General features: G+C 35.5%; 1 protein-coding gene across 3 annotated transcripts in view; it reads right to left on the bottom strand.

Annotated features, from left to right (window-relative positions):
• The window catches only part of LOC131427510 (cilia- and flagella-associated protein 251-like), a 38,277-nt gene extending 17,762 nt beyond the window's left edge, over positions 1–20,515 (bottom strand). For all 3 annotated transcript variants that reach the window (XM_058590762.1, XM_058590761.1, XM_058590763.1), the window contains exons 1-11: positions 20,382–20,515; positions 20,167–20,322; positions 19,823–20,093; positions 19,259–19,768; positions 19,005–19,206; positions 2,046–2,185; positions 1,832–1,983; positions 1,639–1,773; positions 1,347–1,583; positions 1,081–1,286; positions 857–1,016 (exon numbers count right to left, since the gene is read on the bottom strand). In XM_058590762.1, the coding sequence (XP_058446745.1) occupies positions 857–1,016; positions 1,081–1,286; positions 1,347–1,583; positions 1,639–1,773; positions 1,832–1,983; positions 2,046–2,185; positions 19,005–19,206; positions 19,259–19,768; positions 19,823–20,093; positions 20,167–20,322; positions 20,382–20,453 (2,241 nt within the window). In that variant the 5' untranslated portion in view covers positions 20,454–20,515. The remainder of the gene's footprint in view (positions 1–856; positions 1,017–1,080; positions 1,287–1,346; positions 1,584–1,638; positions 1,774–1,831; positions 1,984–2,045; positions 2,186–19,004; positions 19,207–19,258; positions 19,769–19,822; positions 20,094–20,166; positions 20,323–20,381) is intronic.
• Between the last annotated feature and the right edge of the window lie 523 nt (positions 20,516–21,038).

Here is a 21,038-nt window from a genome sequence, read left to right as displayed (position 1 = left end):
CTTTGTAACACCTTTAATTAACAAAAACGTAACGCATGTAACGCTTCGTAACGCCTACAATTCACAAAAATATAATGCATGTAACGCCTATAACTTATAACAAAGTAACGCTTGTACCGCTCCGTAACGCCTATAATTTACAAAAAATTAACGCTTCATAATACTCCGTTACGCCTATAACTTACAAAAAAGTAACGCTTCGTAATGCCTATAACTTACTAGAAAGTAACGCTTGTAACGCTTCGTAACGTAACTTCTTAACAATAAAACATATAACATAAAAAATGGTTCACAAAATGTACAATTGGTGCTTTTAAAAGTTTATATTTGTGGCTTTCTCAGTCTAATGCATGAGGCAGACGATGTATTCGTTAAATTGCCCGACGTTTCGGCCATTTTTGATGGCCTTTTTCAAGGGAAACTATAATCAGTGTAAATTTATTACGGTGGAAATTTTGTACAATAAATAAGGGTATACATTGTGTATGTGAACTCACTTTAGTGTTTTCGTCGTTGTCGGTGTTAAAAGTGAGAAAGCCACAAATATAAACTATTATTTCCACTTCCAGTCGATATATACAACATAACCTCAATATGGTTGCTTTTAAATTCGATGAAACAAAATCATTATAATCCTTTCTAGAGTAATCAAAAGATTGGGCTTCTTTTCTCGAGCCCGAAGGTATATAACCCCTTAAATCAATAAGTATCACATTTACAATATAAAAGCTATCATCAACGATAGTTTTAATGGATTTTTTTTTCCGAATTATCTCTGTCATTCAATTTCAAATTCTACGAAATGCCACTTACTGCGTTCTGACATCCGTTTTCCTTGCTAAGATACAACACCTACCGTTATTTCCGTATCCCCTTCCGTGTTTTTCGGTGAAATTTGATTGTAGAAGAACAGACACAGCATTTCCTTCACGTAGCATCCCGTTTTTCCACCCGGTAGAAGTGAACAATAAGGATCCAATCCGGTTCCGCTATGCTTCTGGTTTTCAATCAATGGGCTGAAATGAAAAATGCCAAGGATGTGCCATCTATCTTACAAATCCTGACACGGTGCAATCTTACATGGTGTTAATCCTCCACATGCTGACGGCGTGATCACCTTCGCCGTAGCAAAACACAAAGTGGTCCTTCACGTTGCGTAGCGCTTTGAGAGTTTTCGGATGAGCGAATAGTGACATGAATTTAAATGGGTTGCCATCGATAGGAAGCTGATGAATGTAAAGGTTTTTTTCAGTCATGAAGATGAAAAAATGATCTCCCGGTAGCAACTGAAATGGAAACTAGATGTAAAACATTCCGTTGGTTTAAGCACTTCTATTGCTCCGTACACAAAGGGATCGAGCAGGACCATCCTCAAACGGTGCCAGATAAGTATGTATGATGTCGAATGTTTGGAGGCTGAAAATTTTGAACTTAAATTGGTCATTTGCCACCAACAATCGATCCGCAGGTAGCAACATCATCGAGATCGTGTGAGCAGATTGCTCTATCCGGAATCGTTCTCCAATGATCAATGAATCTATTCGCAAGCTTTCACCTAGCTCGATTATATATTCAACTAAATGCTGAAAACCAAAAACCTTAGACAACAGATTAAACAAAAAAAGGTTACCCACACACTCTGTCATCTCCAATTGTCAGCATCTTCGTATCCGAAGCGAAAAGCATATCAACAACTTTATGAGTGACATTTCTTCCGATCACTTTCCAACCTTCGCTATCATGCTGTAGTATTCCGATGGAACCTCTGATGTCCTGTTGAATTTATATCCAATTCAATTAAAAATTCCATTACATTCAACATACCACTTACGGTGACTGCAATTATCTTGGAATCAGGTGAAAACATCAGCTGATTGATTTTTTCACTGCTGAACTGCACCGGAGACTCTCCACTAATGATCATCGTGGACGGGTTTATCAACCAAATGTATCCATTCTCAGCACCGCCAACAAGAAATGTTCCTGAAAATTGAACGGTTCGGTAAAATACCACGCGTTTCCACCGGATCTTCGTATCGTCATACCGCAAGGAGAGTAGCGCAAAAGCATTATTCGCCCACGACGGGTACGCTGGATCGGAACGAGTAAACTAATTCTCGCTTGTTTATTTCCAAGGTCGTACAAGGTGAGTTTGCCATTTCCATCACAACAGCATAAAAAAGGTCTGCAAAAGTTTATTGTTATTCAAGCTCTGATAGGATATTGTCCGGATTTGAAGATTGGTAAATGTCATCACACCTACGTTTTTGGTTCGTAATGTCAATACTACTATAACATTTTCCATTTTAATTGAATTAGAGAAAATGTTTGGTGGTTTAATCACATCTGTCAAATTGTTAATCAATGTTAGTGCAAAATACAACTAATTGAAACTATTTTGCATGACCTAACAATATGTTGTTGCGATCATTTTCCCAGGAATAATTTTTAATTTTAGGGCACCCAATCATTTTAGGTGGAACGAACTACGATTTCTCTAAGATGGCCACACTGATTTTTAAAAACTTCGCATCTAGTGGAATGGTTTACTATCCATTAGGCGAATTTAAATGACTCCGACTACACTGATTTTTGAATTCCGTTTCCGAATGTATCGGAAATAGAGAAGCTAAGCCCCATTCAAAATTGATGAATTTTATCCGATTCCGATTTCCAATTTTGAAATTACAGGGTGATGAGTTTTTAATATTCAAACCGTCATTGAAGATTACGATATCAAAAAATCTTTATAGTTGAACTCAAAACTATTTCAATTTATTCGTCATACTAATTCATGGACATACATACGAACTATTTGTGATTATGCTGTTCTCTGAATATCGTTTCTCGAAGTACCATAAATAATGACAGAAACTTAACCGATTGTCACACGTTCAGATTGAAAGGAATGATTTGAAGGTTTCATACATTTTATATCTTCGAGTCGTGTTGCAGTTCCAAAATTTTAATTACAATTCACTTAAAATGACGGTCATTAAAATAATTTCATGAAAACTAAACACAACGAAAAATATTCACGCGAAAAACACATGCTGAAAAAGGTGCATTAATAGCGTTTTTCATTAAAAAACACTGGTGGCGGGGATTGCTCTGATTTTGCACTTTCTAGCAGAAATATTCTGACGGTGTTTCATTGCCATTTCTGCTCGAAAATGCAAAACCAGAATAATTCACGCTACCAGTCCCATAGCTTGCTATTGAATTTAATCTTTATGCGACTTCCGGTTCCGGAATTACAAGGTAATATGTGCAAATTTATGAGAAAATGCGCACTCAATTTTCTCAGAAACCTCTCAACCGATTTTCACAAACTAAAATTAAAATAAAAAGTTGATCCAGATCCGACTTCCGGCTCCGGAATGACAGCGCGATAAGAGGCAATTTTAAATTTCATGAGTATTTTTTCACAAGCGATGGCGAAACGAGGTGCAAATTTTTCTTAAACGTAATGATAAATTATCCAACGAAACAGTTACACCGATTTTCACAATTAATAATTCAAATCCAAACTCTCATTGCTTTAAAAAATACTGTGCATTTTCATCCAGATCCGACTTCCGGTTCCGAAATTATGAGGCAATGAGTGTTAAAACTTTCAAACTGTCATACAAAATGATGTAAAACCGGAACGCATCGGTACGTGTTGGTACTGAAGAAGAAAACATCACCGCCTAGCACACAGCGTGCTTTGTTCAATTTTGTATAACCTGCAGCTTAGCTACATTTAAAGCTATACTAACGTGACATAACTTTTTACAAATTGAAAAGGTTATGGTAGTTAATACCAGTGTTGGCATTATCATTCTCAAAATATCAAAAATCAGTTATTATCGCCGATAATAATTGTTGGTGATTATCACTTACAAAATCATCGCCGAACATCATGAAGAAAATCATTTGATATTCTGAGAATGATATTAGAAAACGATTATCACTTAATATCGGTGTGCGAAATTTTCAAAACATCAAATATCACCGCTGAGTATGGGGGAAATCATCACCCGTTCAATCTCACTTTAGCGATGTTTCGTAAACTCACACATGATTATCATTCAAAAGCATTATCACGATTATCACCCATGCGCGATTTTCACTACCACATGGTGATATTCCGTGAGGTGAGTGTGGTATTGAAAATCAATTTCAACCAAATCTTAACATGCAGTATGATTATTTTTGGAACGGGTGGTGTCGAAAATCATTGTCTGAAGTTATTTGAAATTGATGATAGTGAATTTCGGTTCGTAAAATTTTATCAAAACCCATGCAATATTGGTATTTTTGGAATGGGTATGATGAGTAGATGTTGATTATCGATGTCTGGAGTTATTTTGAAATCCAACATGGCGGCTCTCGGTTCATGAAAATTCAACTAAACCCATGCAATATGGGTATTTTTAGAACGGGTATGATGAGTAGGTGTTGAATATTGGTGTCTGGAGTCATTTTGAAATCCAAGATGGCGGCTCTCGGTTCATGAAAATTCAACGAAACCCATGCAATATGGGTGTTTTTAGAACGGGTATGATGAGTAGGTGTTGAATATTGATGTCTGGAGTCATTTTGAAATCCAACATGGCGGCTCTCGGTTCATGAAAATTCAACTAAACCCATGCAATATGGGTATTTTTGGAACGGGTATGATGAGTAGATGTTGAATATTGATGTCTGGAGTCATTTTGAAATCCAAGATGGCGGCTTTCGGTTCATGAAAATTCATCTAAACCCATGCAATATGGGTATTTTTGGAACGGGTATGATGAGTAGATGTTGAATATTGATGTCTGGAGTCATTTTGAAATCCAACATGGCGGCTCTCGGTTCATGAAAATTCAACTAAACCCATGCAATATGGGTATTTTTGGAACGGGTATGATGAGTAGATGTTGAATATTGATGTCTGGAGTCATTTTGAAATCCAAGATGGCGGCTTTCGGTTCATGAAAATTCATCTAAACCCATGCAATATGGGTATTTTTGGAACGGGTATGATGAGTAGGTGTTGAATTTGATGTCTGGAGTCATTTTGAAATCCAACATGGCGGCTCTCGGTTCATGAAAATTCAACTAAACCCATGCAATATGGGTATTTTTGGAACGGGTATGATGAGTAGATGTTGAATATTGATGTCTGGAGTCATTTTGAAATCCAACATGGTGGCTCTCGGTCCATGAAAATTCAACTAAACCCATGCAATATGGGTATTTTTGGAACGGATATGATGAGTAGATGTTGAATATTGGTGTCTGAAGTCATTTTGAAATAGAAGATGGCGGCTCTTGGTTCATGAAAATTCATCTGAAACCATGCAATATGGGTATTTTTGGAACGGGTATGATGAGTAGATGTTGAATATTGGTGTCTGAAGTGATTTTGAAATCCAACATGGTGGTTCTCGGTTCATGAAAATTCAACTAAACCCATGCAATATGGGTATTTTTGGAACGGGTATGATGAGTAGGTGTCGATTATCGATGTCTGGAGTCATTTTGATATCCAAAATGTGAACTTCTAGTTTATGAAAATTTTTCGAAAAATTTGAACTTAGTTTGTGTAGAACGCTCGTCGCGTGCGATTGTATTTCTTTGTTGCTCTGCGTTGTTTCGCTGTGTTTCGGTCGGATTTTTCTGCAGGTTCCAGTGTTGCATTCAATATTTTTGTTGTTAAAAACGGAGAAATGATGAATTTGAAAGAGGAAAGAAACTACAACTGATGCCAAAAGGGTGGACAGTGCATGGAAGTTCTTTTTTGGTGTTGGTATTTTATTCTCGTGAATGCAATCTATCACCGTGTTTTACCCACCAAAACTGAAGTGAAAACCACGGAGTTTTAACTTTTTCGGGAGTTGAGTGTCATCTAGCGGCAAGTAACACTCATCAATTAACCATTTACTATATATTAAATGGCATTAAGTGTGAATTGAAAATATTAAACGTCACCGTGATTGGTAGTATCTGCTACACAACCTTGTAATTTTGTCGCTATAATCTGCATCTCTAAATTCTAATTTCATAAGCTTGTAGGTCTACTAGAAGACAACTGTGCAGGCTATTGCGCATTAACGTCGATTTTGCAGTAATGTTTCCGACATTACTTACCGTTTGTTTATAGAGGTAATTTTTTTCAAATTTCGGATAAAAACGGACAATTTTCTTTGAAAAATTAGTGCAACACTTCGAGACGGTATTGTAGATTTGAATTCATTGTGCGAAAGCAGACATTTATTTAAGAATCACTATCAAAAATTTATCATCGACAGTTCTGCAAATATTGCACTTGAACCAATACTACTGTTCTAAAGCTTGGGAAAAGTAAGGAACTCGTTTGTTGAGCATTCTGGTAGTCGAATTGTTGACATCAAATTGGTTGCTGTCAACCAAATGATTGGCGATTGAAAACTAACACAATCCAATTATACATATTTTCGAAAATTTGCTATGTTTAATCTATCACTTCAAACAATTTTCTTACTTTCGTAGTATATTTTTATTGCTGATCTTGGATTTCAAAATGACTCCAGACATCAATATTCAACATCTACTCATCATACCCGTTCCAAAAATACCCATATTGCATGGGTTTAGATGAATTTTCATGAACCGAAAGCCGCCATCTTGGATTTCAAAATGACTCCAGACATCAATATTCAACATCTACTCATCATACCCGTTCCAAAAATACCCATATTGCATGGGTTTAGTTGAATTTTCATGAACCGAGAGCCACCATGTTGGATTTCAAAAGACTCCAGACACCCATATTCAACATCTACTCATCGTACCCGTTCCAAAAATACCCATATTGCATGGTTTCAGATGAATTTTCATGAACCGAAAGCCGCCATCTTGGATTTCAAAATCACTTCAGACACCAATATTCAACATCTACTCATCGTACCCGTTCCAAAAATACCCATATTGTATGGTTTCAGATGAATTTTCATGAACCGAAAGCCGCCATCTTGGATTTCAAAATCACTTCAGACACCAATATTCAACATCTACTCATCGTACCCGTTCCAAAAATACCCATATTGCATGGGTTTAGTTGAATTTTCATGAACCGAGAGCCACCATGTTGGATTTCAAAATGACTCCAGACACCCATATTCAACATCTACTCATCGTACCCGTTCCAAAAATACCCATATTGTATGGTTTCAGATGAATTTTCATGAACCGAAAGCCGCCATCTTGGATTTCAAAATCACTTCAGACACCAATATTCAACATCTACTCATCGTACCCGTTCCAAAAATACCCATATTGCATGGGTTTAGTTGAATTTTCATGAACCGAGAGCCACCATGTTGGATTTCAAAATGACTCCAGACACCCATATTCAACATCTACTCATCGTACCCGTTTCAAAAATACCCATATTGCATGGTTTCAGATGAATTTTCATGAACCGAAAGCCGCCATCTTGGATTTCAAAATCACTTCAGACACCAATATTCAACATCTACTCATCATACCCGTTCCAAAAATACCCATATTGCATGGGTTTAGATGAATTTTCATGAACCGAAAGCCGCCATCTTGGATTTCAAAATGACTCCAGACATCAATATTCAACATCTACTCATCATACCTGTTCCAAAAATACCCATATTGCATGGGTTTAGTTGAATTTTCATGAACCGAGAGCCACCATGTTGGATTTCAAAATGACTCCAGACACCCATATTCAACATCTACTCATCGTACCCGTTTCAAAAATACCCATATTGCATGGTTTCAGATGAATTTTCATGATCCGAGAGCCGCCATCTTGGATTTCAAAATGACTCCAGACATCGATATTTAACATCTACTCATCATACCCGTTTCAAAAATATCCATATTGCCATGGGTTTAGATGAATTTTTACGAACCGAATTTCACTATCAACAATTTCAAATTACTTCAGACATCGAGATTCGACACCACCCATTCCAAAAATAATCATACTGCATGATAAGATTTGGTTGAAATTGATTTTCAAAACTTCACTCACCTCATTGAATATCACCATGTGATAGTGAAAATCTTTGCATGGCTGATAATTGTGAGAATGATTTTCAATGATGATAATTTATAATCATGTGTGAGTTTACGAAACATCACTATGGTGATATTGGACGGGGTGTGATATTTTCCATACTCACTTCGAGTGATCACAATTATCATTGATATTGTAGATAGTGATAATCGCTGTCGAAAATCGCGCATGATTTTCTGCAGCGGTGAGATTTGATTATTTGATATTTTCGCAACACTGGTTAATACCCAAAAAACGTTTTTGATTTGATTCAAAATTGAAAAAAACAAATTCTTAGCAGATTCTTCTAGAGATGTTTTTGAAAATATAAGTAATTGGATTAAAAAATTTCATGTGTGCTTCGATGGTTGGTTTAGAAGCTTTCATGTCTGGAAATTGTCCGCTTGTCGAAGTTGTCAGCAATCCACCTACAAGTGAATTAAAAAAAGTTATTTTGCATACAATACGAGTTGGAGAGTTCACACCTTTAGCAGATCACTTTTGAACTGGAAAATATGACGGAGACATGAAAACTTTAACATGCATTGGTGACGAGATATGATGCATTGGTTATTAAAGACCCCCGAAATTACGTTTTGTTATCATAATTTTTGATGTGGAAAACATCTTTATTTTCTATATAGGGGTGCAAATCAGAAACTTATTAAAAAATACACGTAGAAATGTGGTCAGGTTTTAAACACTCACAGCTTAGTCTATTTTGTATCAATTATTAACATTATTTCATCATTTGATTGGAAAAATTTCTACATATGGCTGAAATTTTGATTAGTAGCGAGCAGTGTCCTATTTGTCTGTTAAAATTCTCCGGTATACCGGATTTCCCTGCCATCGACGACGGTTTTGAAGGAGTAAGCGATATATCAATGGAAAGCATCGCTCTGATTGGTCAATCGATGCAAAAGCGAAGCTTTTGGAAGAACGCGAAGCTATAAATACAAGCAAAATTATAGCTAACGTTTCAGTCCTACGTGTAGCATGCTAGAGGTAGGTTGTTGCTAGACAGCAAGACAAAAAGTGCCATAAAACGATTTGAAGCTTTAATTGGTATGCTCTGATCTTGTGTCATGCAAGATCGGATGAAATTCCATGTTATGTCGTTTGGCCTGAGAAATTTACAACTACCGCGGGGTAGATTTTGAGTGCATAGAATTAATTTATAATTTATATAAGATGAACTCGATTAATAAAGAGAAAAAGTTTATCGCTTCAACCAAAATCGCAACGCTATAAAAATAACTGCTTGCATACAAAACTTGAACACAAGCTTGGCGAAAAGAGGATTAAATATCGATATCCGTATCGTAAGCATGTACAAACATATAATTGCATACATTTGGGCTATTGATGTAATTTCGTCGGCTACAAAACAAATACAAATCACGACAAATAGAGTCTACATTCTGGGTTCGCGTGTTCGGTGTTGGTTCCAAATAAAGATCAATGTAAGCAGACTCTCGTGCATTTGCGGATTCAAAAGTGTGACGATTAATTGAAATTATATGAAATCATTAGAAATTTTGGTTGCCTTGTTTCACATCAATAGCTCGAACAACGCTATGGGGCTGATCTTTGTAGCTTTTCAATGAATTTTTAGAATTTTTATATGCTCCACAGCTATATTTTAATTACCAAAATAATTTTTCTTTGAAGTAGCATATTGCGGGAATGTGGAACTCATTTCAACAAAGTATGATCAAAACACTATTAGAAAAATTAGTAGTCACAACTTCAATTCGCTTAAATTTATATAAAAACTCATTTTCAAAAAAGTAAGTCCTACCATTCCCCAAAATATATGCAGTACCCTAATATACAGTATTCATTATCCCCATATCTAACAAATCATTTGAGCAAAGTATTTTTCCGATGACTTGGAAGCAGTCTTTCATGTTTCCTGTATACAAGAGCGGTGATCGTACAAATGTTAGAAATTATCGAGGCATAAGTAATCTATCAGCTGCATCTAAGCTATTTGAAATAATTGTGAGCACTGAGGTACTTTTTCGTACTAAAAATTACATCTCTATCGATAAGCATGGATTTATGCCAGGTCGTTCAGTCAGCACGAATCTCTTAGATTTCACTTCCACTTGTTTTTCGAGTTTGGAGAATAGAGTGCAAATTGATGCAGTATAAACTGACCTGAAAGCAGCTTTCGACCGAATTGACCACCGAATACTCTACACAAAATTTTACTGACTGGTTACGCTCTTACTTATGTGATAGAGTCCTGCGAATTAAGCTCGGCTCTTGTGTATCATCTCCGTTCTCAAATTTATCAGGAGTTCCTCAAGGCAGCAATATGAGTCCACTTTTGTTCTTGTTGTTCTTCAACGATGCTGCTTCGGTGCTCGGAGTTGGTTGCAGATTAGTATATGCCGATGATTTGAAATTTTGTCTTGTATTTCGCTCTATTGACGATTGCATCCGACTTCAAAACCTTCTTGATACATGTGTCGCCTGGTGTCGTAGAAACTGGTTGATTGTCAGCATTTCAAAATGCCAGGTCATAACGTTTCACCGAATACTGAACCCAATTCGATTCGACTATGCAATTGATGGACAAACGCTCCAGATAGTGGATCATGTTATTGACCTTGGTGTTTTGTTAGATGCCAAACTAACCTTCAATCTGCATCGTTCATCTATAATTTCAAAATCTACACGACAACCGCATTACTTGAAGGCGTTATATTGCTCTTCGGTTCGTCCAATACTGGAAAATGTAAGCCGAATTTGGAGTCCTTATCAACTTACATGGATCTTACGGATTGAGCGCGTTCAGAAACGATTTGTTCGTCTTGCTCTATAAGAAACCTTTTCTGGTGGAACCCGCTTGAGCTTCCACCGTACCACGATTGCTGTCGACTGATCGGACTCGACTCATTGGAACGACGCTGGAAAATTTCGTGGCAAAACTGATCAACGAGGATATCCACTCACCGTAGATTTTGTCTCAACTCGATTTTCGTGCTTCAAAGCGATCCCTGCGCTCTACCAGTTTACTTCAGACGAGATTTCACCGAACGACGCTCGGGTATTACAAACCGATAACATCATGCTTGAGGACATTTGGCGCTGTTGAACATCGTTTTTGAATTTGATAAACCATCGCACAAATTCGCGCATAAATTACAGCGATCTGCAATTTTATGACTTGACTAATACATATTCATTAAGACCATTTAATTGTCAGATGAATAAATTTGATAATAAATAAATAATAAATAAATAATCCCCGTACCTTGAATTCAATACTAATCAGAGTAAATGAAAAAACGTGCCTTATTCACCTAGAAGTGAGATGATATCTTTTTTTATTAATCAGCATATGTTTTTCCCGTGAATATCCTTCGTTGTGTTTAGTTTTTATGAAATTATTTTAATGATCGTCGATTTAAATGAATTGTAATGGAATAGTTTTGAGACCAACTTTAATTTTTTTTTTGATATCGTCATCTTCTATGATGGTTTTAATTTTAAAACTCATCACCCATTTCAAAATTGAAAGTCGGAATCGGATAAAATTCACCAGTTTTGTATGGGACTATAAGTTTATTTTAATATGAATTTTTGATTATTAAACTCGTTTTGGCTTTCTTTTAGCTTCTATATTCCTGAAACTTTCGAAAATGGAATTCGGAAATCGGTGCAGCCGATGTCAGTTAAATTCACCTAACCGTTAACCATTTTGTCGTGAATACGACTTACTTTACTATGGGGTGCCTTTTCAAAATTTACCCTCTGAGAGAGTGATAAGTTTTTGATCGTGAATATCTATTGTTGTATCTAATGAATCAACATAATTCTTGCGACATGCCATCGGAAATATGATCACAATTTTATGATAAAATTTTCAGTTTTGTGACATAGTCTCAAATAATTCAAAATTAAACTTTTCTGAAATGTTTGGTATAAACGAGTATCAAAGAGGATAATTCATAAGGCGCGTTTGCCTTTCTCGTATTTTTAAAGCTCATAGCTCAGTGATCTGTGAAAGGATTTATATAATCTAACTACCAATAGAATCGAAATTTTTCAATTTAAACGTGTATAGCAAAAGCATTGAAGTATTTCAATAGTACAATATTGAAAAACCTGTCTCATTTGATCCATGTCAACACCAGCCAATCAGAACGCGTTCTAAGGCAGAGAACAAAATATCTGCTGCTGTACAACAAATCGTCCGGGAAAAATGTTCCGAAAAGTGGTGAATATCGCAGTGAGTTCCTCAATTTGGTCCTTGTGAATGCTAGAAACGAATCCCTACAACATATTGATAGTTTCTTTCAATGAATTATGCAAATCCGAAATGAAATAATCGACATTAAAGCTCTGTATGCGGCTATTTTTATAGCCGTTAGGGCCGCCCATTAGTGAAAAAGCTACAAACGAAATCACATAAAACGAAATCTCTTAACAAAAATTCAATCAGTTTGGATTCTATCGCCACTGCGAGCAGATGTGTTTTGTGTCGTCTGCACAGCTAGTTTCGCTTTCGACAAGAGCGATTACGTCACAGCTGCCAGTCATTAGCATTGGGAAAAAAACAACGGTGGAGAGCATTGCACAAAATCAGCCGTTCTAATGGCTCTAAAAGTTTTCTAAAGAACTATTAGGATTTGTTGTTCGCAAATCGTAGGGAAATATCCTCAGTTTACTGCAAATCAAGAACAGTTTGCTTAGATTTGTGCACTTTTCGCTGTGTGAAATTCACAGTAATCGAGATCAAGTGAAGCCTTTTTTCGCGAAAAATGTTCCAGAGTTTAATGTCGTAGAGAATTACGCAATTTGACTCTTCTGAATGCTGGAAACGAATCCCTACAGCATATTGATAGTTTCTTTCAATAAATTATGTAAATCCGAAATGATATAATCGACATTAAAATTCTGTATGCGGCTATTTTTATAGCCGTTAGAACCGCCCATTAGTGAAAAGCAGCGATGCCAGCCCTACGGATTTATCCGTAGATCTACGGATTTTTGTCTTTTCTACGGATCTACGGATGGACCTTCAAAAATCTACGGATTTTTAATTATATTAAAAAAATGCATTTTTTTCCAAGATATGTACGGAAAATGCTTGAATATTGTCGCATCATTTATCCAGATTTTTTTTTGTATGTCCAATTATAAAAACTATCAAACATCTACCGGCACTGAGTACTCATTTTAAGGAAGCCTGTCTTTATCGCTTGGCATTCCAAGCTGATGATTTTACGTAGTTTTTTTTATTTGTTGATTTACTTGTGTTTGATACCTACTAATTTTCATTCTAAACATTTTTTTAGAAACATTAAGTGAGGTTTCCCCATATAAGTTCACGGCAAGCTCGTCTCAAAGGAGCATGTAAGAGTATAATTAGACTTGGGGTCAAATCTACGGATTTGACCTCAGGAAAAAGTGGCATCACTGGTGAAAAGGCTGCACACGAAAACAGGTAGAAACAAGCCTCTCAACAAAACTTGAATTAGTTTGGATTGTATCGCCACTGCGAGCAGATGTGTTTTGTGTCGTCTGCACAATTAGTTTCGCTTTCGACAAGAGCGATTACGTCACAGCTGCCAGTCATTAGCATTGGTGAAAAAACAACGGTGGAGAGCATTGCACAAAATCAGCCGTTCTAATGGCTCTGAAAGTTTTCTAAAGAACTATTAGGATTTGTTGTTCGCAAATCGTAGGGAAATATCCTCAGTTTACTGCAAATCTAGAACAGTTTGGTTAGATTTGTGCACATTTCGCTGTGTGAAACTCACAGTAAACGAGATCAAGTGAAGCCTTCTTTGTTTTTGCGAAAAATGTTCCAGAGTTTAATGTCGTAGAGAATTACGCAATTTGACCTTTCTGAATGCTAGAAACGAGTCCTTTCAGCATATTGATAGTTTGTTTCAATAAATTATGCAAATCTGAAATGAAATAATCAACATTAAAATTCTGAATGCGGCTATTTTTATAGCCGTTAGGACCGCCCATTAGTGCAAAAGCTACAAACGTAATCAGGTAGAAACAAGCCTCTCATCAAAAAGTGAAGCCTTCTTTGTTTTTGCGAAAAATGTGCAAAGGGGAATGCTTGCATAATTCATACAATTGATCAACTAATTGATATTCGGAAGTGTTAAGGAACATGTCAGTTGTTTTCGTATTCACGACATCCAGTTATGTCTCTGACATTACCCACCCGCCTTTTATTAGATTCGAAATTGATTAAAAGCAGTGTGGCCATCTTAGAGAAATCGCATTGTGTTCCACATAAAATTGATGGGCACCTTCCGAGATCGAAAACCGAAATTGGTGAAACTGGAATATGTTTATATGGTCGTTGACTCTCAATATCTTAATACCCGATAGTGACATATAGCATGAAGATAGCATAGTGACATTATTTCATTTCAATTACATATATCATCCTGTAGTTCCGGAACCGGAAGTCGGATCGAAATGAAATTCTGAAACCTTCTATGGGAACATAGGACTGTGCATATTCTTCATCAAGTGCGTAAAACTCCCACTGCTGGAACAAGGCGAAAAGTCGCTTACACAGAAATATCCATTTCTCCATTAAAAATGTACAGATTTTAACAATCAATGGCTTGTTGGATAGCTATTACCGTGCGGAATCTAAGTCTGAAAACAATTGTGACAGATATTGAAACAGAAAATTTTGACATAAAACTTCTTATAATGAGAAAAGTAAATATCCGATTTCAAAACCATTCAATGGCGATCAGGGTGACGGAGAAACCTTTTATTTGCGACTAGTTTCATTGAAATCGATCCAGTCATCTCTGAGATCTTAACCTCTTTGTTGACAACACACACATACAGACACGGACATTTGCTCAGTTCGTCGAGCTTAATCGATTGGTATATGACACTCGTCCTCCCGGGCCTCGAAATATTTTTCTAAAGTTTGAGCGAATTCTATAGGGAAAGGGCTCCCCACAAACGAATTCCCAGACATGACAGTCACGATCTTTTGTTGGCACACATCTACGGTCCTCCGTGAAACTGGCACCAATGGTGATAAATTGGTTGCACTGCTGAGTTCCCATCATCGCATTCATAATGCAAATGTCAAACCGTGAGAACCCTTTCGATACGTTAGCTCATTTGTACACGCAGAGAAATGGAGCATGTTTAAAATAACAAAATAGGTAGTAGAATTTTCAATATGATTTATATTCATTCCAAGCTAGAATATGATAGTTTTGAACCAATTTCTCCCTTAAATATAAAAAATTTTCACTACTTGATTTGAATCTAAACTTTGGTTTAACCAAACGAAAAATTTATTTGCTCCTAATGAATTTTGTTTTTGAAATAAATTAACTATTTTTTACATGTCAACCAAAGTTGAATTGACGTTATCGAAATATCCGTGTTGACTCAATCCTGCTGTATCTTTATTTCAAGAAAAAATAGGTTCAATTTATCTATGATCTTATTTGTGTACTGATATAACTAAGTTTACTGTTCAAATGAACCGTAATAGTTTTATTTCCAATAGACAAGAGCATTTTTCCCGCGAGAATAATCCAGGGCATTTTTTTATCTCCCGCGGATAAAGTTTTTTACAAGTTTTATAAAAAACGTTTATCTGCTTCTTTAATTAACTAAGAGATTTTCAATAATTCAAGCGTATGTATCGATAATTGGAAAGATTTTGAAAATTGCATAACATAACACATTTTCTTTGCAAAAAATATTTCATGCAGGATCTCCATTTTGACTGATGGAGCACCGAATCGTTGGATGCTATAAAAATTAAAAAATCAGTGGGGTGTGTAAATAATTCGATCGTCTAGCGACAAAACGGCTCCCAGTCTTGAAAAAATTCAAAATTAAAAAAAAATCCTATATTAGGAAATTGAAAACAAATATAAGTAGTATGAAAAATTACTTCGTTAAATTAGTATGAAAGGAACTATTTTATTCCTGAAATCAAACAAAAATGTATGGTTTCAACAATCAAAAGCGTAACTAATTTCAAGGAAATTTATTTCAACTAAAAGGTTTTGTGAATTTAAAGCGTTACAATTATTGAACTTTAAATAGAGTTCATTTCATTTAAAACTATATTTTCAGTTGAATTTACTGTGAAATTGTTTGTCAAGAGATTGACAGGAACGCACAAGTGAAATATTTGTTATTTTTATCAAACTGTTTATTGAAACAAACTAATCCACCGAGAAATATAAACGATCATGTTTTCTGGTTTCAATTAGCAATATTTACAATATCAAACCAGATTTTCTTCTGTCACTATTTCAACAAAAATATTCGTTGGGTGAAACCCAAATTTGGTTATTTTTACAATTTTTTTCTCTGCGTGTATATATTGAGATTTCGTGGCACACTTCGGTCGAAATGATAACAATGCAATTAATCTCGCGCTCCACCAAGCGGTGAATGCGGTCATTTTAGAAGGTACCGGGAACGGACCAGATTTTTTTTTAATATTTGTAAGCACATACATGTCTTTATTATTTATCTTTAGGCTCCCTATTTCATCTCATTTGTAAGAACGTCGCCTCAAAACCCCGATTTAGCCACTAAAATCACTTTAACCTTTTCATATTACTGCTTAATTCGCCTTGCTGCACGTTGAGAATTGATTCACATTTCTTGAAAATTTAACATGAAACAGCTAAAAACACTTATGATGTGTTCACTACTCTGCTCCTAATTTCATCTCAATGAATTTTTATCCATCCTATCGTTGATCCTTTATTCATCCTATAAATTAGTAATGGCGACAGTAATCAAAACAAAATATTACACTATTACACTTTCAGGTTCAAAATGTTACAAATCTTCTTAAAAAGGGCCCAATGCCAACTATGAGACAACACACGATATTTTTAGAACCAGTTCGAAATCATTTCAACGTTAGTTTCGGTCGTTTCCTTTACCTTTCGCTTCAAATTTAAAATTTTATTGCAAAGTTAATTTGGTGAACTTTAAATAAAACTAAAAACGTAATTGTTACTATTTAGGCATTAACCCTTCTTGAAACAAAATGCAGAGCCAGAGATGCCATTGATACTGATTTATCTGTATTGTATAGTTTTTTGCGTTCGCATACTGATTTAAATCAATGTACAGATTTTATACACATTTCCTAAATTTAATACAGATTTGTACAGGTTTATAAAAAACGAGAAGTAAAAAATTAGACTTTTCTCTCTGAGTATCTATTAGTATTAGATTGCAGTGATTCTTTAAAAGTTTATTAATCAACGGACAAATCACATATTAAAGTGGAAATCTTTTATGCATATAATTGATTATGATTAACACCATTTTATTAGTAAAAACAGATAGAGCAGATATAGACTTTCTATGCAAAGTAATACATATTTTTTATGAAAATATCTGGCATCTCTGTGCACAGCCGATGAAACACACACACACACACACACACACACACACACACACACACACACACACACACACACACACACACACACACACACACACACACACACACTTCACAGCGTTATGTTAACGTATAGCGGAATGAAACCAGTGCTACTAGATTTGCTACAATGGTTATTTCAATAGTATTTAACACGCTCTTTCTGGTAATATTTGAAGCCGAAACAGTTTTATTGAAATATTAATATAAATAATATAATTAAACTAATGTCACAGATACCAAAAACATACTTTTTGATGATAATTTGAAGAAGAAAACCAATTTTTGTTTTGTAACATTATGAGATAACTTGGCAATTTTGCGAAAGCAAATGAGATGAAAACAAAGCGCAATCAAGTGAACGAAGTAAAAAACTTTCATCTCATATTTTTGAAGACTTTTATTGCTTCTCGGGTTATTTTTTATGTTTTTAATCGTTAACTAAACATGTAGCAAGTGAACATTACTAATTATGAAGTCATCCTGCATTCAATAGTAGTGTAATTGTGTGAAATAGTGATCATGTTTTGAGGCTTATCGATTAGTAGATATTCAGAAACATGACGAACTGTAAATCTTGAGACGAAAATGTGTCCTAAATTGAAAAGTGAGTTTATTTTAAATGAAAAAAACGATCACCGAAGAATTTAAAACCATTTCAATGGGAAAGTGTGACAATAGCTTTCATAATCATTTTAAAACATTTCACAGTTTGGTTCAGGCAGGTTGTAAAATATTATTCATGTTCAAAGTAACGAGGTGACGGGATGAGAAGGAAATAGGAGATCAGATGAAATAGGGACCCGCTACCCTACCTATTTTTCATATTTATAACAAAAGGTAAAATGGGAGCAGACAAAAAACAATATAATATTTTTCTAAAGCACTGAAACATAAAAGAACGGAGAGGTCTTCTGAAACAGCGTTTCTTCAAATCAAAAATGAAATACAAACCGCTAAACAGATTAACAATATTTAATTGAAGAAAACAATGAAAACTTCGTCTATCTTTAGGAAATCCGTTTTACTTCTGTCTGAAATTTTCAAATGCTCCAAACTGATCAAATTGACCAGGGTTTTTTTTGCTTTGATTCTTAAGAAACTCAATTTTTAGTTTCCTAAGCACTAATTTTTATTGAATTATTCTTCTATTTTAGGGCATGTCCATGAGTGTTCCAGTTCTTCTGCATAATTTATGTCAGTTTTTAAATTTGTATCTGGCCAAAGCCCTTTCATCAACTTTTCAAATACCGCCAAATCTGTTTCTAATAGAAATTCAGGCTCAGACAAAGTAGTAAACCTGTTTTTCAATTCCCTAAATTCCACCTTGTTTGCCCAATCGATTTATTTTGTTTGGGCAGCTGAATTGAAATCCAAAACAACAATAAATTCATATGTTTTGGTTAAAAACTTTACGAATACTGTTAGGATTCATAACTCTTTCGTTCAAGTTTTCAATTGATATACAGCAACCGTAATGAAGTTAATTAAATTCACTGAATGCACAAATTCACTTACTCGGTTGGGTGAACATCAAAAGATGTAATTATGGTTCCGGAATTGTAATACAGTTCCTGAATTTTATTTTGTACTATGTCTACTTGGAAGATTCGTCCAGATTTGGTGGCCATAACGAAGTTTCGAATGATCACTGGGTTACTCTCCAAGGACACATCGCGTGGTATTGACTCTAGGCAAAGAACTTCCGTGTCTTCATCCACTGAAATAGGCATGTATTATTCTATTATCAAAACTACGGACGAAATCTCTACCCGGCTGTTGTTGTTCAGTATCCAACACAAACTTTCTTGGAGAAGCATCGAATGAAATGGTTCGAATCGGTTCCGGTTCTTCCTGTTTGAACCAGTACAGAATTCTCATGTGAATGTCGTAAAAGCGGATTTCCCCATCATCGTCACCGGTTACTATTTTCTGATCACAACACTTGATCACATTTATCGATGCATATTTCAGGTGCAGATACTTAAGAAATTGTTTCCTAATGGGACCTCTGATTTGTTTATCATCACTCCAGACGATTGCCATACCAGCTGCTGTTACCGAAACTGCCCTCGTTGTTTCCTGCACAAAAGTTGAATCGTTGTAATCCTGAAAACCATGTTTTTTGGGAACTTCCACAGCGAGCCTTTGATTTTTTGTATCGAAGCATCCAAATATCACTGCATTCTCTAGCGTCACCACAAAATGATTTTTATTACCTAAATCAGTACAAAACGAGATGTTTTTAATTTTGCCCAACCTCGAAGGGAGATCGATAATATCTGCAATTAAGAAAATTTGTCATCAATGAATTTCTTTGATAATCTGACAACTACCGTCAGGACTATCATTCCCAACCGTCCATTGCCACACTTGAAGCTGATAATGTGTGCCACTGCAGGCGGCTAGAAGATACCTCCCATCGTGACTAATACCGACCGCGTTGATTTCGTTGGGTGATCTAAACGGTTCATAAATCGTACGAATGGCTACCGGAGCCGCTCCTGGAACAGCTTCTCTGTCCCAAACATTTATGCAATAGAAACTGTCGCAGGACACCACGAATCGACCGGTACCATCCGAAGTGATCATGTTTACGCAGGATCTCTGTGAGTGAAACATTGTAAAAGATTTAATTACATAGAATTTTTAAAGATTCTGATTGGCAATTATTTCTTACGTGAGCAACTAAAGTGTAAGCGGACTGTATATCGTTTTCCAGCTTGTAGAAAATTATTGAATTTCCGGATGCCAGCACGAGTTCTTTTGGTTGTTTACCATTAGTAACGTTAACTAAAGGAATCCGGGAGTTGAAACCAAATATCCACTCCAGTTGCTGAAAGTGTTTAAATTTTTAAACTATATTTCTGTTAACTACGATATTTTGTTACTAACAAACGGTTGACACCGATGCTGAATATCATCGGTCGTGGCATTATCGAAATGATAAGGGACAATTTCTCCCATTCTCACACAGGAATTTGACTAATATTTCCGAACGATTTTGTTACTACTCTTTGATATTCCGGAATTTTTCAAACAAACAAATCTTTAGTCAAGCAACCGCAATCGGTTGCTACGGTTTAGTATGAATTGTAAAGGTGCGCAGGTGCGTTGTTTACATCCGGAACAACGTAAACGTTCCTGAAGAACTTCAAATTTTTTAAATCTCTGTAGCTGTTTAATGTTACACAAAATTCAAGTTTCTGAAAGCTTTACTTTTATTAATGACTTTCCGTAATTCTAAAGTGTGTTGAGTTTTTGATCATTTTCTGGGTTTTCAATAATTAAAACTAACTTTGAAAAGGCCTAAAAAGAGTTCCATCGAGTTGCACTTAGATTTTTTTTCTAGCATCAGGAATATCTTTTCCGTTAAGTATTGTAAAAGTCGGCTGCATTAAATTGTAATTTCGCTTCGGCGTGAGTTAAAAAATAGTGAAATGTTGTACAACTTTTTCAGGAAAAAATAAAAACTTTTGCACTACCATCAACAAAAACATGAGATTTTATATTTTCTACATTTATTCCAAACAAAGTATGCATAAAAAATAA

The sequence above is a fragment of the Malaya genurostris genome, chromosome 2 (genome assembly GCF_030247185.1).
Source record: "Malaya genurostris strain Urasoe2022 chromosome 2, Malgen_1.1, whole genome shotgun sequence".
Lineage (NCBI taxonomy): Eukaryota > Metazoa > Arthropoda > Insecta > Diptera > Culicidae > Malaya > Malaya genurostris.
The sequence above is the reverse complement of the archived record's forward strand: the minus strand, read 5'-3'. Positions and strand labels throughout refer to the sequence as shown.